Below are 19,654 nucleotides of genomic sequence, written 5' to 3'. Positions count from 1 at the left end.
GTCAGGACCTGGGGAGCGTGGGTCTTACCTGGACCCCCCACCCGGCATACCTGCGCACCTGTTGTGTGACGAGCTGCTCACTCCTATCCGCTCTGTTGCAGTACGCTACTTTCTGAAGAATAAGGTCAGCCCTGACTTGTGCAACGAGGATGGACTCACAGCCCTACACCAGGTAAGGCCGGGCAGACCGGAGTCCCTGGCTCCATGCTCCCCACCTGGGCAGGTACCCCATCTTCCTGCTTTTTCCTGTCCAGAACCCTCAGGGAGGGTGGAGGGAAGGGGAGCCACAGCTGCCCCATCTGAAAGGCTCTTGTTTGCTTCGGAGACGTGTGTGTCTGTTACAAACACACCCACAGAGCCCCCGTGCACGCTCACACGGCGTACACACAGCCTCTGAGGACAGGGAGCCTTTGTCCACTGCCTCCTCGCCGCCCAGCAGGGGGTTTGGCAAACAAAGCAAGTTTGTTTGGAGCTTGACAGTTTACGAAGCACATTTGTTCGCACCCACCACGGCATCCATCCATCCTGCTGACAAAGGTGATTGGCAGAAGGGTTACGGGAGCCATTTAAGGTCACACAGTCATGAACTCAAGCCATGAGCCACGTGCTATCACAACAGATAACCTTTTCTAGGGAAGTGGGATGGGTTCGACCCCCCTGGCTCGCTGTCCCCTCTTGCCTGGATGCTGCATTGGCCTCCTAACTGGTCCCCAGCACTTAGGTGGCTCTGCCATGATTCCTTCTCCATGCAGCGACCACAGGAATGCTCAAGCCAAAAATCTTCTGGTGTTACTCAAAGCGCTCTGGTGTCTTCCCACTAGGCCCTGTGAGGCCTGGCCCCTGACGGGCCCTCCGTGCTTCCTGGTTCCCTGAGCTCCAGCCAAACGGCTTTTTGGTTCCTTGCACACACTGCTGATCCCTACCACACTCTCCCATGTGCACTGGTTATCCAGAGTCAGCAACAAGAACCGAGAGCTATGCTGTTACACACATGTCCTTTTCTCCTGGGCACCCCTTTTATTTGTCATTTTAGCCATTAGTGTGATCGTCTGATATTGGTCCTCCCGTCCAGACTCTGAGCCGCACAAGGGCAGGGCCCATGTCTCTTGCTCATTGGTATATCCCAGCATCTTTCCCCATGCAGGCATGCAGTAGGTGCTCGATATGTGCACGCTGACCCAATGAATGAACGCACAGAAGCCCTTCTGTGCCCCGGCCCAGGTGTCTGAGCAGGTGGGAGGCCAGGCTGCTGGAAGCCTGGGTCAGTGAGAACCACTCCATCTCCCAAGAGGGCAGGAAGGGGTGAAGAGGTACTTGGTCACTGCCCAGCCCATAGGCCCCAAGGGCAAGTCCCCAATTTCAGCCTTCAGCTCACTGGCTCCTTGTGTGTCTGTCCTCTCGGCCTCTTCTCCTGTCCCTTCAGGTGTCCACAAATTCCAGCTGTGTGACCTTGGGCAAGTTGCTGAAGCTCTCTGTGCCTCACTTTCCTCATCTGTAGAAGAGGAATCATAACTCCCTATCTCACTGGGTTGTTAGGAGGATTAAATTAATTCACATAAAAACCCTGCGAGCATCTTCTGATACTGGATAAATACTAGATATTATTAAAATCTGTTACATGTTCATCTTCTGTAAAGGCACTGCGCTTATGTGAAGTGTGGGCTGATTCTTACAACCACCCTCTGAAATATTACCCCATGTTACAGCTCAGGAAACTGAGGCTCAGGCACAGCACTGTGCAGCTCCGTGATGGAATGTTCTGTGCATCTGCAATGCCCAGTCTGGTAGTCAGCAGCAAGCGTGGCTCTCGAGCCCTTGAAATGTTGTTCCAAGGATGAAACGAGGCAAGGCAGGGCCAAGGGTTAGCAAGGTGCACGGCCCTAGTAACTCCTCAGGAAGCATCAGCTCTTCTGATGGATGAGGTGGCATGTTATTATTACTGCTGTTGCCGGGGCTGTCCGTTACTGGTGCCATTGTTATTGTCACTACTGCTCTAGGGCAACTAAGGAGCACATTAAGAAGAGCTTCCTGTGCCTGCGAAGGAGGGTGCATTTGCTTCACTTGGCAACAGGGGAGCCTTCACTTGGCAACTGAGAGCAACCTGTCTGATTAAGGAGGAAACTCTGTCCCAGAGGATGTGTGGAAGGGGAGTGGTAGGGAGGTGGCAAGAAGTGATCAGGCCCCAGCCAGGGCAGCGCGGATTAATGAGATGGGATCCACACCCGGTGGCAGATTGGGCATGGGAAGTGAAGGGGCGGAGGAGCCATCCAACTCCCAGGCGCCATTTCCCTGCAGGAGGGACGGCCTGCCCTCTCGGCCATTCACCCCGCCACGCCGCACCCCTGCCCCAGCCCCCAGCCCAGCCCTTGCTGAGACTGGGCCTCCCAGACGCAGCCTATCACAAGACTGCAGTTCTGGGTGCACCATCCTTCCCCCACTTCAACCCGAGGCTCCCTCTCCCCATCCTCATGTTTTCTGCAGCCCCTAAGGATGAGATCTCTGGCCCTCCTACTCCTTGACCCTCCTAGGGACCGGGGCTGCCCTGACTCATCTCCCTTGACAGCCTGGGGCTCCAGCCTTTCCCTTCTGCTTCACTCGGGCCCCTCTGGCGCCCTCTGTGGGCCGCGCCTCGCTGCTGCATGCTTCTCCGCGCAACCTGACGCAGCGCCCCCACCTCATTGGGCCACCTGTACCCCACTGTCGGGGGAGATGCCCTCAGACACAGCCAGTCCCAGACTGCTGGCGCAGAAAGAGAACCTGGGTCTCTGGCACCATCTGTGCCAAAGACTTTTCCTTTCCCACGTGTTCTGGTGCTGAGCCCTGGCTCCACGGGGCGGGGGTGGGGGACAGTGGGGGAAGTGGGCACTGGGACTGTGGCGCGGCCCCACCCCCTTCCTCATCCCCGCACCCACCTGGGGCCATGGGCGCCCACAAGCGCCCCTCTCATTCTGCTGGCATCCAACCGCTTCTCCGCGTGCCTACCGTTCCTTCTGGAAGCCAGGCCACCATCATCTCTTAACTGGGTGATTTCAACATCGCTCCTAACCAGTCTCTTTTCATCCCAAAGAAGCTGCACTTGCAATCTGTTCTCCACATGCAACCAGAGGAAGGATTTTACAAAACAAGTCTGGCTGTGCTGTACTTCCAAATATAACTCTACACCGTCTCCCACTGCCCTGAGGGCCAGGCCCTTGCCTGGACGGGCAGTGCTGAGCACTGTGCCCCTGACCTCTCCTCCTCTGTCCTCTGTCCTCGCCTCTCCCTGCCCATCGCCCTGGCTTGCGGCCTCTCTGTCCCCTTGGAATCTTTCATTCTCTGTCCCTGGAGTTAGGGGCTCCAGTGGCTGTTGGACCCCTGATTCTACCTAGGGGCTGCAGGTTCCTGGCCTTCCCTCTCTCTGCAGCTGACCCACGTGTGGACCAGCAGGGGCACCGACGTGGCTGCCCCCTTGCAAGGACTGTCTCAGGACTCCAGCCCCCACTCCTACTTGCAGCCTTCGCATAGAGCTGGGGTCTTGAGGGGGAGGTTTGGTAACTAGCGGTTTCCCCAAGAACTGAACTCCTGAGTCAGAAATTCCTCAGTCAGAAGTTCTAAACTGTGATCAATCTAGGGCTACATTTCGGAGGCCATTCCTGGGAAGGGGAACCCCGTAATTCCCCAGCTTTCCCCGTCCCCCTGCTTCCGCTGAGCTGCCCTACTTAAATCTGTTGGTTATCTAAGTTAGCGTTCTCCATACAATTTCATTGGAAGTAAGCCTTCTGGAATTAAAAAGAAAAAGTTTTAAAGCCTCATTCAAAACTTTGTCTAATTCCAGCAATGCTTTCAAAGCATTTTATAGCTGATTTTACAAAATCAGTATTTTTATCCTGTACAAGGAAGAAGGCTCAGAAAGGTTAAGAGACTTGCCCAAGATCACACAGCATATAAATACGGAGCTGGATTCAATCTCAGGCTCTACTGTCCTTCTTGTGGCCTCCCCAGGGGAACTCGGTGTGTCCCCATTTGGGCCCCGGGACTTGCCTGGAGCTGACCCTGCCTGTGTCCCCTTCACAGTGCTGCATCGACAACTTTGAGGAAATTGTCAAGCTGCTCCTTTCCCACGGTGCGAACGTGAATGCCAAGGACAACGAGCTGTGGACGCCCCTGCATGCCGCGGCCACCTGCGGCCACATCAACCTGGTGAAAATCCTCGTTCAGTAGTACGTACCCCTCTCTTCCCCAAGAACAGCCTCCTCTCTGCCTTCATTTTTTTCCAAGTTCTCTTATTTTCCCCTCTCTTTTCTTCTTCCTCTTTTTTCCCCTCTTTCCCTCCCTTTCTCGGACTCTTGGTGCCTGTCATTTTCTCTTTCTCCCTGCATCCTTTCTCCATCTCTGCCTCTTTCTCTTTTTGTCTTTCTCTCTCTCCTTGTCTTTCCTCAATTCCCTTCTCCTCTCTCCATCTCTGTGTGCCTTTAACTTTTTCTCTCCATCTCTGTTTCCCTTCACTCTTGGTCTCGCTCTGTACTCTTCACTCAGTCTCTCCCTTCATTCTCTTCCCCCCGCCCCACCAACTTTTCCTGCATTAAAGTAAACCTGACACAAAATTGATCATCTTAACCATTTTTAAGTGTACAGTTCAGTGATACTAAGTACATTTCCATTCTTATGCAACCATCACCACCATCTATTTCTAGAACTCTTCCCAAACTGAAACTCTGTTCCCATTAACAATAACTCTCCATTCACCCCTCCCCTCTCCCCTGGCAACCACCATGGTACTTTCTGTCTCTACGGTTTTGACTACTTTAGGTGCCTCATCTAAGTGAAATTACATAGGATTTGTCTTTCTGTGACTGATTTTATTTCACTTAGCATAATGTCCTCAAGGTTCTTTGTTTAGCAGCATATGTCAGGATTTCTTTCCTTTTTAAGGCTGAATAGTATTTCATTGAATATGTATATACCACATTTTTCTTATCCGTTCATCTGCCAATGGATGCTTGGGTGGTTTCTATGTTTTTAGCTATGGTGAATAATGCTGCTTTGAACATGTCTCAAGACCCTGCTTTCAATTCTTTTGAGTATATACCCAGAAATAGAATTGCTAGATCATAGGTATTTCTATTTTTGATTTTTTAGGAATTGCCATTCTGTTTCATACAGTCACTGTACCATTCTATATTCCCCCCAAAAGGGCACAAGAATTCCAGTTTCTTCACATCCTCACTAACACTGCTTTCTGTTTTTTGATCATAGCCATCCTAATGGGTGTGAGTTTGTATCTTATTGTAATTTTCATTTGCATTTCCCTAATGATTAGTGATGTTGAGCGTCTTTTCATGTGCTAATTGACCATTTGTGTCTCTTTTGAGAAATGTAGAGTCCTTTGCTGATTTTCGAATTGGGTTGTTTGGCTTTTTTGTTGTTGAATTTTATTTCTCTATATATTCTGGATATTAATCCCTTATCATATATATATTTTGCAAATATTTCCTCCCATTCTGTGGGTTGTCTTCTTACTCTGTTGATAGTGTCTTTTGAGACACAACATTTTAAAATTTTCATGGAGTCCATTTAATCTATTTTTTTCTTTTGTCGCCTGTGTTATATCCAAGAAATTATTGCCAAATCCAATGTCATGAAACTTTTGCCCTATGTTTCTAAGAGTTTTATCGTTTCATGTCTTATATTAAGATTTTGATTCACTTTTGAGTTGATTTTTCTATATGGTGTTAGGGTCCAACTTCATTCTTTTGCACCATCCAGTTTTCCAGCACCATTTATTGAAAAGACTTTCCTTGTCAAAATTCTTACATCATGTGTGTGATGGGCTCTCTATTCTTTCTGGGCTCTGTGTTCTATTCCTTTGGCCTATAGGCCTTTATGTCAGTGCCATACTGTTCTGATTACTGTAGCTTTGTAGTAAGTTTTGAAATTGGGAAGTGTCAGTTCTCCATATTTGTTCTTTTTCAAGGTTTTGTTTTGTTTTTTGTTTTTGTTTTTGGCTCTTTGAGGTCCTTGAGAGTCCAAGAATCCTGAAATCACTGTCCCTGCTAGGGTACGCTTTGGTGGCATTTTGGGTTCTGGGTACACAACGGGGTTGTGGATGAGAGACTTGGAGGGCAGAGACAGACCAACCCTAGCAACACCTACCCATCCCTCACCCTGCTCTTTCTCTGCAGTGGAGCTGACTTGCTTGCTGTCAACTCCGATGGGAATATGCCGTATGATCTCTGTGAGGATGAGCCCACTCTGGATGTCATCGAGACGTGCATGGCATACCAGGGTAAGTGCGCGGCACATGCCATAAAGTGGGCTCGGGGCAGCATTGCAGTTGCAGCTCTTAAATCAATGCAGGAGAACATATTAGTAAGCTACATACCTGCCTGCCTCCTGCTCAGTGCACAGGAAATGGGATGGGTTCCTATTATTATTGTCATGTGACTAACAAGATGAGGACACATGCTGTGCAGGAGGGAGGTATTGTTCTCTGTGTCACACACACATGCAGGCGGCCTCAGCCAGCCTTGTCTCCTCTTCATCAGCTGTGACAATTCAATAAACATTCAGAATAAAGATACATTCCCATTTGGGAAAATAATAAAAAGTCAGAAACATTGGCAGGTGCCTGCCAGGCACCATGCTGGCTGCCAGGGGCCGGGATAAACAAGATGTGGGCTGTTCTCAGTCACAAATGAGCTTCAGAAAGGAAACAAATGCAGCAATCAGAGAGACCTGCACCCTGCCCTCCTCACCTAGGTACTGACTGCAGCTCCTCCTCAGAAAGAAATCCCAAAACCAGACTCCCCATTGCAGCCCTGGGCCCTGCCCCGTGTTTCTCCCCAGATCACAGCAAAAGCCACTAATTTGCTGTCCATTCCCCGCACCCAGACTTTAACTATTCACCTTCTGCAAAGGCCTTTAACAACTTTTATGCCAATCTTGTGAAACTATGGGCTGCCTCTCAGAACAATATTTTTTAAATACGGTTATCAGAATCATAGGATTATAAAGGAAACCAACTATATTAAAATAAAACTACCAAAACAGTTTTAATTGTGTTATATACAAACTATTCATGAAACAGTAAGATAATATGATAGGAAAATACCTAGTTTCTGTTGGCGAGAGGGTCACAGGCACAGCTAATTCTACTGTGGGCTTCAAGCGTCTTTCTTGGGCCCACCACCTCAATTTATTCAGCTCTCCATTTGAAAGTTATATGGGGAGGGGGAGGCAAAAGTAGGTTTACAATTGTGAGTATGTAAAACATAGAGTTTATTCTGACATTATTATTTATTAATGTATTCTTTTCCCTGAGAGCAACTGTAAACTTGCATTTGCCCATCCCTGTATATTCATTAATTCAGTCATTCCTCGTACCAAAAATTCATTCAGCCTTGTGCCAGGTGCTATAAACACAATTGTGCACCAGATGAAGAATACTAACAAAGAGACGCTGGTCCAAGAGGGCGGTCAGGAGAGGGCTGCTGGGGAGGTAGGCGAGCCATGCCAGCCCTAGAGGATGAGACGGCAGAGCCAGCCATTTGAGCGATTTGAGGTGGTATGTGGATGGTAGGGATTTTCAGGTAGAAGAACAGCATGTGTAAGAGTAACTGATATCATTACAGTGCCTCCTGAGTGCCAGGCAAGAGCGGCCTTTGTTCTGTGGGCCAGCACGTGGTGTTGGTGTTCATTGGGCCTGGAACCCAATGATCTGTGGGCGTGTCTGTCCACTCCCTTGACCGGCAGACCCTGGGGAGAAGGAGCCCTGCCCTCCCCTATCTGTGCCCCCTCCCTCCCCACTTGAAACCTGGCCTGGGGTGCTGACAAAACCCCTCTCCCCCCTGCAGGCATCACTCAAGAGAAAATCAACGAGATGCGGGCGGCTCCCGAGCAGCAGATGATTGCGGACATCCACTGCATGATCGCCGCGGGCCAGGACCTGGACTGGATCGATGCCCAGGGTGCCACGCTGGTGAGGACATGGGCCAGCGCTAAGACCAGCCAGAGTGGAAGGGGGCCAGCACATGGTGGAGGCCACGCCTCTCCAGTGGTGGCTCCTGTCTCCTCCCAGTAGGTCTTCTGCTGGCTTCCTTGGACTCTTACCTCTGTCTCCCACCTTGGCTGGGCAGTTGGTTTCTCTCTACCTCATTTCCTTCTCGGTCCTTCATTCATTCCCATGGTGCACTTTGTGATCACTAAAGGCCTTCTAAGAATATTAATCACTTCCTGAGCGTTCATCATGTGCTAAGTACTTAATGCTTCTTCTGGAAGATTGAATAAATGGGGCAACTGAGGTCTGCAAGGTGTTATCTACCATCAGAGGCCTTGAATGGTGCCAGGTGGAAGAACTGGGGCCTTAGCACAAGGCTTTCCCTTATCAGATGTATTGGTTACTATTGCTACATAACAAACTACCTCAAAACTCAGCATCTTCAAAAGAAAGAAATATTTATCATCTCACATAGTTTCTGTGTGTCAGGGAATTGGGAACAGTTTAGCTGGGAGGCTGTGACTTGGGGTCTTTTATGAGGTTGCAGTGAAGATGTCAGCCAGGGCTGCTGTCATCTGAAGGCTTGACTGAGGTTGGAAGATCCACTTCCAAGGTGGTGGGCAAATTAGGGCTCAGGAGGCCTCAGTTTCTCACCTCCTTGGGACCTACCTCTCTTTAGGGCTACTTGAGGGTCCTCACAAGATGTCTGCCTGCTCTAGAGTGATTGATCCAAAAAAGCATAAGGTCAAAACAGCAATGCCTTTTATGACCCAGCCTCAGAAATCACACACTGCCCCTTCGCAATATCCTGTTTGTTAAAAATGAATTATTCAATCTGGTCCACATGCAAGGGGAGAGGAATTAAACGCCATCCTTTAAGTGGAGATGTGTCAAAGAATTTGTAGACGTATTTTAAAACCACTCTATTGGACCCCTGAAGCCTCTTCCACAAGGCTCAGTGTATATAGGGACTCTAAATGCTGTTGCCCAAACCACAGGAGCTCTAAGACCAACCACAGGGGAGAAGAGCTCACCTCTTTGCTTTAACTTCTCGGTCTGTATTGCCTATGTAATCATTCTCTGCAATGTGGCTGGTATCTGCACCTTATTCTGTTCCATTCTACTGGCCCCAGAACGATCTGAGACTGGGGTTAGGGAGCGCGCTATCCCACCTCCAAATGTGGAACTGGCGCCCCCTAGGGGATGCTCACTTCTTTCCTCTCCTTCAGCTGCACATAGCTGGAGCCAATGGATACCTACGAGCAGCTGAGCTCCTCCTGGACCACGGAGTGCGCGTGGATGTGAAGGACTGGGATGGCTGGGAGCCCCTGCACGCGGCTGCCTTCTGGGGACAGGTAGTTTCCACCCACAGGGCTGTGGGAAAGGCCAGCCTAGGACCAACCTGCTGTCCTTTGGTCTGGCAGTTGGTTCAAAAGAACACAAGACCCCCCTCAAGGTGTTGACTACAGCTAGTAAATGTGATATGAAAAGACCTAGGGAGTTTGCAAAAACATTTGACAAGTTGTATTTTAACAGGATAATAATTAAATTTGCCAAATTAGAAAACTTCCAGCATTTCTGCTTTGTGTAGTTTCTCCCTTTGTTTCCCAGATATAATAGCCTGATTGCAGCTTTTGCAGCCCTTCCACAGACACAAGACAGCTCTAGAGTTAAAACTGACTCCTTTACCTCTGTCCCTTGGTCTGGGCTTGCTGGAGGATGTGTCCGCCCATTGCATCCCAGGATTCCTGGCCCCAGGGTTCAAAGCCTTCCCAGGGAATCAACTTTTCCCCGCCATCCTTTGGGTCACGTGTTAAGAGGCCTTGGAAGCTCTCGCTACCTCTTAGGCTTTCGGAGCCTTGGGGCAGTGGAAACGTGGGCTTCTTCTTGTGTTTCAGATGCAAATGGCAGAGCTATTGGTGTCCCATGGGGCCAGTCTCAGTGCTAGGACATCCATGGATGAAATGCCAATAGGTAAGTCCAGCACAACACCTCGTACATGATAGGATCTCATCAATTTTTGATAGGTAGAGGGATAAATGGATGAATACATGGTTGGATAGATGCGGAATTGGCGTGTAGATGGATAGATGGAGGAATGAATAAATTAATGGACTATAGATTAATGGATAAGTGAACAGATAGATGATGGACAAGATGGATGGATGGATAATGTATGGATAAGTGGATGAATGTGTGGACAGAGTATTAAATATGGATGGCTGGAGGGATAAGAGGGTGGGTAGAGGATGAACCTACGGATGGATGACTGAGTCGCTGAAGAGGTACATAGATGAAAGAAAGAATTAGGTGGGTTGAGTGGGTGGGGATATGATTTCAGCATCTTTGCATAATGTCTTTCTTGGACTACACGGGGCCTGCTTGTTTCTGTTGATACTTCTTATGTCAGTGGTAAGTTGGTGAGTCGTTCTGGAAACTATCAAAGGTATATGACTTCTTCAGTTATAGCTGGGGACCTTAGGTGTTGTGGCTATGCATGAAACCTGGGTTTCCTGTTTTTAGTCTCCTCTAAGAATTCAGTTGTAGCCCAGGAAATAAGGGTGGCATTGTTTTCTTCTCTCTCTGCATGCCCCAAAGGATGCTGGGAGTTTTCAGTTGGCTGGGAGGGCAGCTCCTCAGCTCTTGGGGGGCCACTGGTGCCTGCGCTGCTTCCCACGATAGACTCCTCTGTCCTTTCAGACCTGTGTGAAGAAGAGGAGTTCAAGGTCCTGCTGCTGGAGCTAAAACACAAGCATGATGTCATCATGAAGTCACAGCTGAGGCACAAATCATCCTTGAGCCGGAGAACATCCAGCACAGGCAGCCGTGGGTGAGTCAGGGGCCGGGCAGCCAGGGGTCCCCATGCGTGCTCCTGCCGGTGGTGCCCGGATGCAGCCTCCAGCACCCTCCCTCTTCCTTCAGGAAGGTGGTGCGTCGAGCCAGCCTGTCGGACAGGACCAACTTGTACAGGAAGGAGTACGAGGGCGAGGCCATCCTGTGGCAGCAGCGGAGCACGGCTGAGGATCAGCGGACCTCAACCTACAACGGGGACATCAGGGAGACCAGGACAGACCAGGAGAATAAGGACCCCGTGAGTGTCCTCATGACCAGTGTCAGCCACTGCCTTGGGAGGGGGACAGGGCCCCAGCCTGATCTGGCCTCTTCATCTGAGAGCCTCCAGAAGGAGGTTAGCTGGGCAGAGCTCTTCAACCAGCTGGACCCAGTCCGATGGTGGTGGCTACTGTGGTTGATGAGGGGAGCCTGGGGTGTGTGTGAGTCGGAGCTGGGAGCTTGGGCACCCAGGAGGGTCTCATAATCAACAAGGGGTGAGTGGCCACCGTGTGCCTGCTTGTGATGCATTAGATCTAATTCTGGGCTTCCCAGAAAAGAGGTTCAGTAGGGTAGCCACCCCGGGAGCTAAGGACACTAAATGTCCCAGGATGTGATGGGGAGAGATAACAAAATGTTGAGAATTGTGTTTCCAGAACACCTTTGATTAGAAGACATGTTTTGAAAAGCTGAGTAGGGTGCTGGTAGGACCTCTAAGCAGCTGCCCCAGCAGCAGCCATTGGCGCTGGGCTTGACACTGCTTTCCCAAGAGGGTGCTCTCTCTGCTGGTGGCCGAGGCCTGCTCTAACAGACTACTGCAAACCGGGAGCTTAAAACAGCAGAAATTGATTCTCTCACAGTTCTCCAGGCCAGAAGTCTAAAAGCAAGGCATCAAGGGGGTTGGTTCCTTCGGGGAACCCTGAAGGGGAATCTGCTCCATGAGTCTCTCCCAGCTTCTGGTGGCTCAGACATTCCTTGGCTTTTGCCAGCATGACTCTGCCTCAGTCTTCACATGGCCTTCTTGCTCGAGCCTGTGTCTGTGTCTCTGTTTTCCCATATTAGAAAGACACCAGTCATTGGATTGGGGCCCAGCCTAGCCCAGTACGACTTCATCTTAATCTAACTACATCTGCAAAGATCATTCTTTCTTTCTTCTTTTCTTTCTTTCTTTCTTTCTTTCTTTCTTTCTTTCTTTCTTTCTTTCTTTCTTTCTTTCTCTTTCTTTCTTTCTTTCTTTCTTTCTTTCTTTCTTTCTTTCTTTCTTTCTTTCTTTCTTTCTCTTTCCTTCCTTCCTTCCTTTAAAGATTTTATTTATTTATTTTTTAGAGAGAGGGGAATGCGGGGAGAATGAGAGGGAGAGAAACATCAATGTGTGGTTGCCTCCTGTGTGCCCTCTACTGGGGACCTGGCCCACGACCAAGGCATGTGCTCTGACTTGGAATCCAATGAACGGCCCTTTGGTTCGCAGGCCGGCCCTCATCCACTGAGCCACACCAGCAGAGCAAGACCCTATATTCAAATAAGGTCATGTTCAGAGATGTGGGGTGGATGTGAATTAGGGGAGACCCTATTCCACTCAGTACTGACGCACTGAGGTCCATGCCTGGCTGTGTCTACTGAGTGGGGCAAAAGTTGGAGGCCAGAGCAGACGTGCTGGGGACGAGAAGGGAGAGGCTGACTGTACCAGCAGTGGTCTGCCTTCCGGTTCCACCAGCACACAGTGAGCAGTTGAAAGCATTTCCAGAGAGTATCGCTTTGGCGGGATGCAAAGCAATCAGCTGCCCAGGGTGCCGACACATCTCGATGGGATCCTGCCTCCCCAGTGAACAGGGAGGTCACATGTGGCTTTTGTCTCACTGGCAGGAGTGATGATGCCGATGGAAGGGAACCCCCATCAAAGCTGCTGGCTGGGATGGAGAGGGCACCCCAGAGGCTTTGTTCTGTCTAGTCGCCAAGCGTGGGGGTTGCAGAGAAAAGAGTTATAGAGACAGAAACCAAATCACATTTCAGATGCCTCCAGCTGTGCTTTATTTATTTTTCTTTCTGATTTATATATTTCTTGGGGATCCCTGGAATCCCCAAGGCAGCCTAGAGAGGCTGCCTTCCTGCTTAGCTGCAGAATATCCCAGTATAAGAATGTGGCGTAATTTCCCACCTACTTAATGATGACTTTGAGGCTCTTCCCCTGGGGAGTGTATCTGTGGCACCAAGTGGTGGGGATGGGCCTGCTGGTGCAAAGTATTCATTCTCCTTTAAAAACGAAGAGATTGTGGCAGCTTACATGCCTAGCTATTTTCCCACTCCTTTGCCAGCACTGGTAATAACAAACATTGAAAACACCGGTCAGTGGCCGTGGCTGGGTAGCTCAGTTGGTTAGACTACCTGTTCCAATGCACCAAGATTGAGGGTTCAATACCTGGTCAGGGCACATACAAGAATCGACCAATAAGTGGAACAATAAATCAATGTTTCTCTCTCTCTAAAAATTAATTTAAAAAAACACTCATCAGTATGATAGATTTAAATTTTGTTTTAATTTTTACGTCATTAATTATTTGTAAGGTTGAATATTTTTCCTATGTTTACATGTTATATTTTCCTGTGAGCTGTATATTAGTGTCCTTTGTCAGTTTTTTCTTTTGGGCTTTTTAAAATGGACTTTTAAGGGCTCTTTATTTATTTGGGAAGTTAGTGCTTTTTCTGTCATATATGTTGCAAATATTATACCAGTTTTGTCATGCATCTTTTGACCTTGTATATGGTGATTTGGGGGCTAGGCTTTACATTTTTTGTTATTGTCAAATGTATCAACTTTTTCATTTAGAGTTTCTAGGCAACTCTAGTTATCCAAGGGTTTCTGGGTGTAAAGGGCCTTTGGGTAAGAATGTTTAGAGTGGCGATACAGAGGAAAGATTGCACGTGACCAAATACTCAACTGAAATTACCCAAAAGAGGAATTTATTGGCTCATGTAGCTGGAAAATGTGGGCCCAGCAGGATCCAGGGACTCAAAACACATCACCAGGATGCATTCTCTCTCTCTCCCTTACTCTTCCTTCATGGCAGCCTCACTGCCAAGCAGGCCCTTTGACATGGTGTCTCCCCAGCCCCCAACTTATATCATTGTCACCACCCACAATTCCTGTAAAAACAGAACTTCTCTTTCCCAATCATTCTAACAAAAGTCCCAGGGTTGAGTTTCATCAAAGCAGTTTTGGTCAAGAAACCACCTCTGAACCAGCTCCCGTAGTGAGTGTGTTGCCTGGCCAGGCCTGGGGTCCTGGTCCAGCCCTTCGAGCGAGGATGGGGCTTGGCCAGCCTAGGAAAACACATTGATTGGTGACTTCCCCAAGGCAAAGTGGAGGTCCTTTTACCCAGTCAGGGAACATGGATGGAGGACAGTAATGATGCCCTAAGCAGAGGCGCAAGTGAGGAGTGGGTTGGGATCCTCCAGCCAGCTGGTAATGTTGTCCTTTCACCCTCAGAACCCCCGGCTGGAGAAGCCCGTGCTGCTCTCTGAGTTTCCTACCAAGATCCCACGAAGCGAAATGGACGTGCCTGTCGAGAATGGCCTCCGGGCTCCGGTCAGCGCCTACCAGTATGCGCTGTCCAATGGGGATGTCTGGAAAGTGCATGAGGTGCCCGACTACAACATGGTCTATGGCAACCCCGCTATGGTCGACGCCACCCCGCCCTGGAGTGGCTACAAGGAACAGAGCCCCCAGACGCTTCTGGAGCTGAAGCGGCATCGGGCTGCAGCCAAGCTGCTCAGCCACCCTTTCCTGAGCACCCACCTGGGCAGCAGCATGGCCAGGACGGGCGAGAGCAGCAGCGAAGGCAAGGCCCCCTTGATCGGAGGCAGAACTTCACCATACAGCAGCAATGGGACCTCGGTGTATTACACAGTCACCAGCGGAGATCCCCCGCTCTTGAAGTTCAAGGCCCCCATAGAGGAGATGGAAGAGAAGGTCCATGGCTGTTGCCGCATCTCCTAGTCTCCATGTGACAGAGGAGAGAGATGCACTGTGGGGTGGGGGTGGAGGATCCCTGGAATCCAGGCCAGCCCAGCAGCGCTGGCTGGGGAAGCTTCAGAGGGCAGCTGGCAGGGAGATGGGCTGGGCTTTCCAGGGGAGCGCCGAGCCCACCTCTCAGCCAGCCGCCCACAGCGTCACCAGTGCTTCCTGCTGCATTGTCTGCCATCAGAAACAAGGCCCCTCGCGGCTTCCTGACTCACCCTGCTGTCTGATTTTGGGAGGGAGGGCTGCGTTCCAGTTCTGTGGTTGGTAAAATCGTCTCTGGACCAGTACTAGCATGTCACATAACACACACGCGCACACACACATTTCGTCAACCTGTGTACAAGTGACAGCTGGGCTCATGGGAAGCAGGTGGGACAGAGAATTTGTGGGCTATTCCCAAGAGGACCGAGGTTAAGACTGAGAGCGTTCGTCACCACTGCCAGTGTGGCTTTAGTGGGGGAGGGGGCCTGCTAAGCTGAGACCCAGAGTCCTACCCAGAGTCCTTTCAAGGTCTGGGCCACCATTTACATCTCACACGAGCAGGCAGTCCTCTCTGTGTTCAGAGGGAGCCTTGAACCCGCAAGGGTAGATGAAATGGACACAGCCTGCTCCCCACAGCCTTGCCCAGGCCAGGAGCCAGCTGTGTAACTACCCAGGGGCTGAGGTGGGAAACCAAGCTATTCCATTCCTGGGATGATCCAGATCACATTCTGTTCTTAGATGGAAGCATCAAAAAGTGGAGGTGGGGGGAAAAGTTCGTGTTTCCAAAAGTGCATTTGAAACAGGAATAATTCAAGGCTATACAACTCTAGGCGGGAGGGAACTGAATGTGACTGTTTTCACCGATAATGCTGTGCTCCCTGGGTTTTACTGACTTGTGCTGAAAAAATGAGCTTGGGGAGCTTGACTTGGAAGGGCTTTTCCAAGGAGAGGAGTGAATTCATGTTGGTCATTCCTCAGCCGTCCTTCCTCGGACTGCGCCATCGGAGTGAGCAGGGAGGGGCTGCCGGCCACCCCCCCCCCCCCCCCCGCCTCCGCTCGCGCACACACACTCCCAGAGTGAATGCTCAGGACCCAGGCCCGGCTTTGCTTTTTCTGGAATGCTCAGTGAAACAAGTTGCCAGTTGGCCCTCGTGAAACCCTGCCTGGCCCAGGGGCTCCCTGTCTGCTCCAGCTAGAGTGGTGACACCCCAGGCGGCAAATCCAAGGTGCCCGTGGCCAGCACCCTAAACTGCATTCAGGAGAGTGGTGGCGGGACCGGAGTTGGGTGAGCCCTAGTTTCATAGCCCCAATCTCCCCAGTGCTGGGGAGGCCGGACACAGGCCTGATCCCCACAGCCTTGCCCATGCCAGGAGCCGGCTGTGTGACCACCCATTCAATTCACCCGAGGGGCAGCCTCTCCACTGCATTCTCTCAAGAGCCCCATTGAAACTGTCGCCCATGAGTTGGGTGCTGTCCACTGGCTCAGCCAAACTCATCGGTGTAACTAATGAGCAGGTTTGTTCCCTGCTCTGTGAGCCTTTTATTTGTCCTAAAACTACCTCCTTAGAGCTCTGAAGGGGTCCCCTAGATCCAGATTCTGTGACTAGGGGGAAAAATCTGGGTTCCCTTTAATCCTCTTCTTTCTGAGCCTATGAAAAATTCTCCCTGGGGGCCACCTGGGCCAGGGGTGGCTGGAGAAGATCCCCTTGTGTCACAGCCTTAGTAGTGGGTCTGCTGTGTGTCAGTCCCAGCCCCCACGGTGGCCCCCCGCACCCCCAGCCCCAGAACCCAGACAGGGAGCTGGCTCCCAGGGGTCCTGGCTGACGCCTCACCAGGAGTGGGGCAGCTGGGCAGGAGAGCACGGGCCTCAGGAGAGTCCCTGTGCCCCTGGTGGCTCTTGGGTGCAGGGAGGGTCACAGCACCAGGCCACCCCCACCCCAACTGCAGGACAGTTCCTGTCTGGGGGGGCAGGGCAGGGCAAGGCAGGAGAATGCAGAGGTGTGTGTGACGCCTCTGCATCCCTGGGGTCTAGGGTGGGCTCTTCATCATCCCAGCCTATGGCTGGAGCAGGGCAGGGATGACCTAAAACACACATACCTTTGGCTTTAAAACAGTGTTCAGATCAGACTAACCCTGAAATTCCTCCTGAGCCAACTTAAGCTGCAAGCTGGGGGCTCCCAGGGAAGCCATGTACTCCTCAGGAGAGAGCTGGGCAGGTTTTTGGATCTGTTTGCTCAGGCCCAGAGACAGAACGCACTTACTGCCCACTCTGAGCCCTCTGGCCATCCCCTCCCCCCGCCTCGCTTCCTGGGCCATTCCTCTCCACCGGGGAGGCTGGGAACTGAAGACTCTTGAGCACAAGCTCCTATTTTCAGTCAGGGACAAACCATTCCCTCTTAGGGCTTCTAGTACCTGGGGTACTTCTCCTGCAGGTCTGTTGAGTGTTGATGGACAAGCTGGGGCCAAGGTCATCCATTTATTCACTCCTGTAGTTTACTAAGTAGCTGTGACATACCAGGCACTATGTTAGGTTCTGGGGATAAAGGAGGATCAAAATAGAGTGAGGAGATCACCCTTTGTGGTTTTCATCCCCTGAGGAGCATGGGTGTCAGCAGCAGCCCATTCAATTTGTCTGAGATAGGTGACTGCATACTGGTCCAGCATCCCTGTGCTTTTGAGCTCCTAGACTCCCTAGAGGAGGAATCCCTTTAGCCAGGAAACAGCTGTGATGGCCACCCCTAGATGACATTTGCCATTAAATGCAGATGCTGGATCTTGGGTTCCAGGCTGACACCATCCTGAGTCTCTAGGGAACTCTAAATTCCTAGCTGCCTTCAGGCCAGCATCTTTGAGGCACTATATAACAGCAGTTTGAAGTCAGTGCCCAGAAGAATAAGGAGTCTGGAATTGCTGCCAAATGCATCTCAGGTTTTTAAACTCATTGTCTCTCGCTCATTTTTGCTATTATGTAGTCTTTCTTCCCCACCAAAGGATAATGGGAGGAAAAAGAGCTTCTCCCTTAACATCAAAGCCTTCCCTCATGAATCTGCCTCTCTTCCTGGCAGGTGTGAATCGAGGGGCTGGGAGAATGCTGGTAAGGTTGACCAGATGCCCAGCTCCTGCCAAGCCCCAGATCTGGTGGCAGTTCCTGGCAGACTGAAGGAGGCTACTTCCAAAGCAGGTGCCACATGGCTCACTGTGAGCTCTGGCCCTTGCTCCCACCTTATGCCCCAGACAATTGAAAATTGGTGGCTATCACCAGATAGTGAGTTTCTGGACAGTGGTTCAAGGAAGCTGAATGAATCTAAACCCAGGCGTACTGAAGACTTTAGGATATAGTTCTCCATCAAATACACAACATCAGTGAAACTGCTCTGCACTGTTTGATCAATTTAAATGACCCTAGAAAGTTAACAAGCATCTGTCCCCAGTCCTATCCGGCCACAGTTTCCTGACTTTGTAGTAATGTAAGACCATTTGAGCTATTGGTATCAGATACCTTTTGATCTTGAGCTCTCTCTTCCACCTGCTTTCCCAGAGCAGGATACCGGGGCACTTTCCAGGAGGCGCCCCTGACAAGATGCTCAGAAGGACTGTATTTAACTCTTGATATTGTAGCCTGGGGACAGCCTCCCCTCCCCCAGGGCACATAAGAGCAAAGGGTCATGTGGTCAGTGAATAACTCCACAGAAATGATCCTTTCGCCAGAAGTGATAGCCCTCTCCTTCATAGGAGCCTCTTGCTGGCCAGTTGGCCAGTGGACCTGCTTCCCATGGGCATGCAAGTGCCATAGTGCGGGGCCTGGCTCTGCGCACCCAGGAAAGGTCTGCAGACCCCCAGCCCTCCGCAATAATTCACCAGACCAGAAGCCACCGATGTACAGAGAACACTTCAGAAAAATGTATTTTATGTGAAAAAAAGTTAAAACTCTGTATACTGTATCAGCAGCTTTGTGTAAAAATGGCAATCAAGAGAGTCTAATATATTTAAAACTTTTTTTAAAAAAACATCCTCGCGGATCTTTGATATTGTATTGAAATAACTTTCAGGTCGCTCTTTGCCACGCAGCAGTGGTGGGCCTGTGTCCAAGACCGCGGCCCAGCCACGTCCCAAAGGGGCATGACCCTGGAGTTGCTTCCAGCTGCCAAGGCCTGTGACGGAATTCGCTGTTGAGTTTTTAATTAAGATTATTAAATTCCTTTTAATAACACCTCTTGATGTGGCTGTGGTCATTGCTGTGAGCTCTCTTGAATGGTGCTGAGATGAATTCACAAAGAGGTGATGCCTGGGGTAGAAGGTGGAGAATCCCTGCTCCCCCTCACAGCAGATTCTCCCAGGAGGACCTAACGCAGAGGGAGGTCTGAGGTCTCAGACACGGAGCAGATGTATTTCTAGATCGGGAGATGGTGAAACCTGGTTAATTCAAGAAAAGCAGGATGGTTGGGAATGACCGTCATTTTGTCAATGTTCCCTTTGAAATTAACAGAGGGTCCTATAATAGCCCATAAATATGTATTTTATACTTTCAAAGGTTTGTCTGATGACACACTCTATGTAAAAGGGCTGCCCCTCTACTCTGTTCTGTTCTTGGAGTGCCCTGACCTGTCCTTTCCTCTTCCCCTCATCCCACCCTGATCCTTTGCCTCATATAGCTTATAGTAAGGAGGTAAAATACTATATACTACTTCGCATTATTACAAAAACATGGCAGGTGAGACCCTGGGTATTCTCACTTTTCCCTCAGGCAATAGAGGCATTGACAAGCTACATGGACGCGTAGCCCCAGACCTTGGTCCTTGTCTTTGTCATTTGCTGACATTTGTTGGCATCTTAGAGGAAGATGGAAAGAG

General features: G+C 50.3%; 1 protein-coding gene across 1 annotated transcript in view; it reads left to right on the top strand.

Moving 5' to 3' along the window:
* PPP1R16B (protein phosphatase 1 regulatory subunit 16B) overlaps positions 1-15,816 on the top strand; it is an 86,038-nt gene extending 70,222 nt beyond the window's left edge. Inside the window, exons 3-11 of the mRNA XM_054573757.1 lie at positions 102-172; positions 4,054-4,199; positions 6,162-6,265; positions 7,833-7,957; positions 9,205-9,330; positions 9,874-9,949; positions 10,676-10,805; positions 10,898-11,066; positions 14,289-15,816. Of these exons, the coding sequence (XP_054429732.1) occupies positions 102-172; positions 4,054-4,199; positions 6,162-6,265; positions 7,833-7,957; positions 9,205-9,330; positions 9,874-9,949; positions 10,676-10,805; positions 10,898-11,066; positions 14,289-14,798 (1,457 nt within the window). The 3' untranslated portion in view covers positions 14,799-15,816. The remainder of the gene's footprint in view (positions 1-101; positions 173-4,053; positions 4,200-6,161; positions 6,266-7,832; positions 7,958-9,204; positions 9,331-9,873; positions 9,950-10,675; positions 10,806-10,897; positions 11,067-14,288) is intronic.
* The last annotated feature ends 3,838 nt before the right edge of the window (positions 15,817-19,654 follow it).

Source organism: Pteronotus mesoamericanus, unplaced genomic scaffold, assembly GCF_021234165.1.
Source record: "Pteronotus mesoamericanus isolate MK-2021 breed Mesoamerican mustached bat unplaced genomic scaffold, CSHL_Meso_final contig_25, whole genome shotgun sequence".
NCBI classification, from domain to species: Eukaryota; Metazoa; Chordata; class Mammalia; order Chiroptera; family Mormoopidae; genus Pteronotus; species Pteronotus mesoamericanus.
The sequence above is the reverse complement of the archived record's forward strand: the minus strand, read 5'-3'. Positions and strand labels throughout refer to the sequence as shown.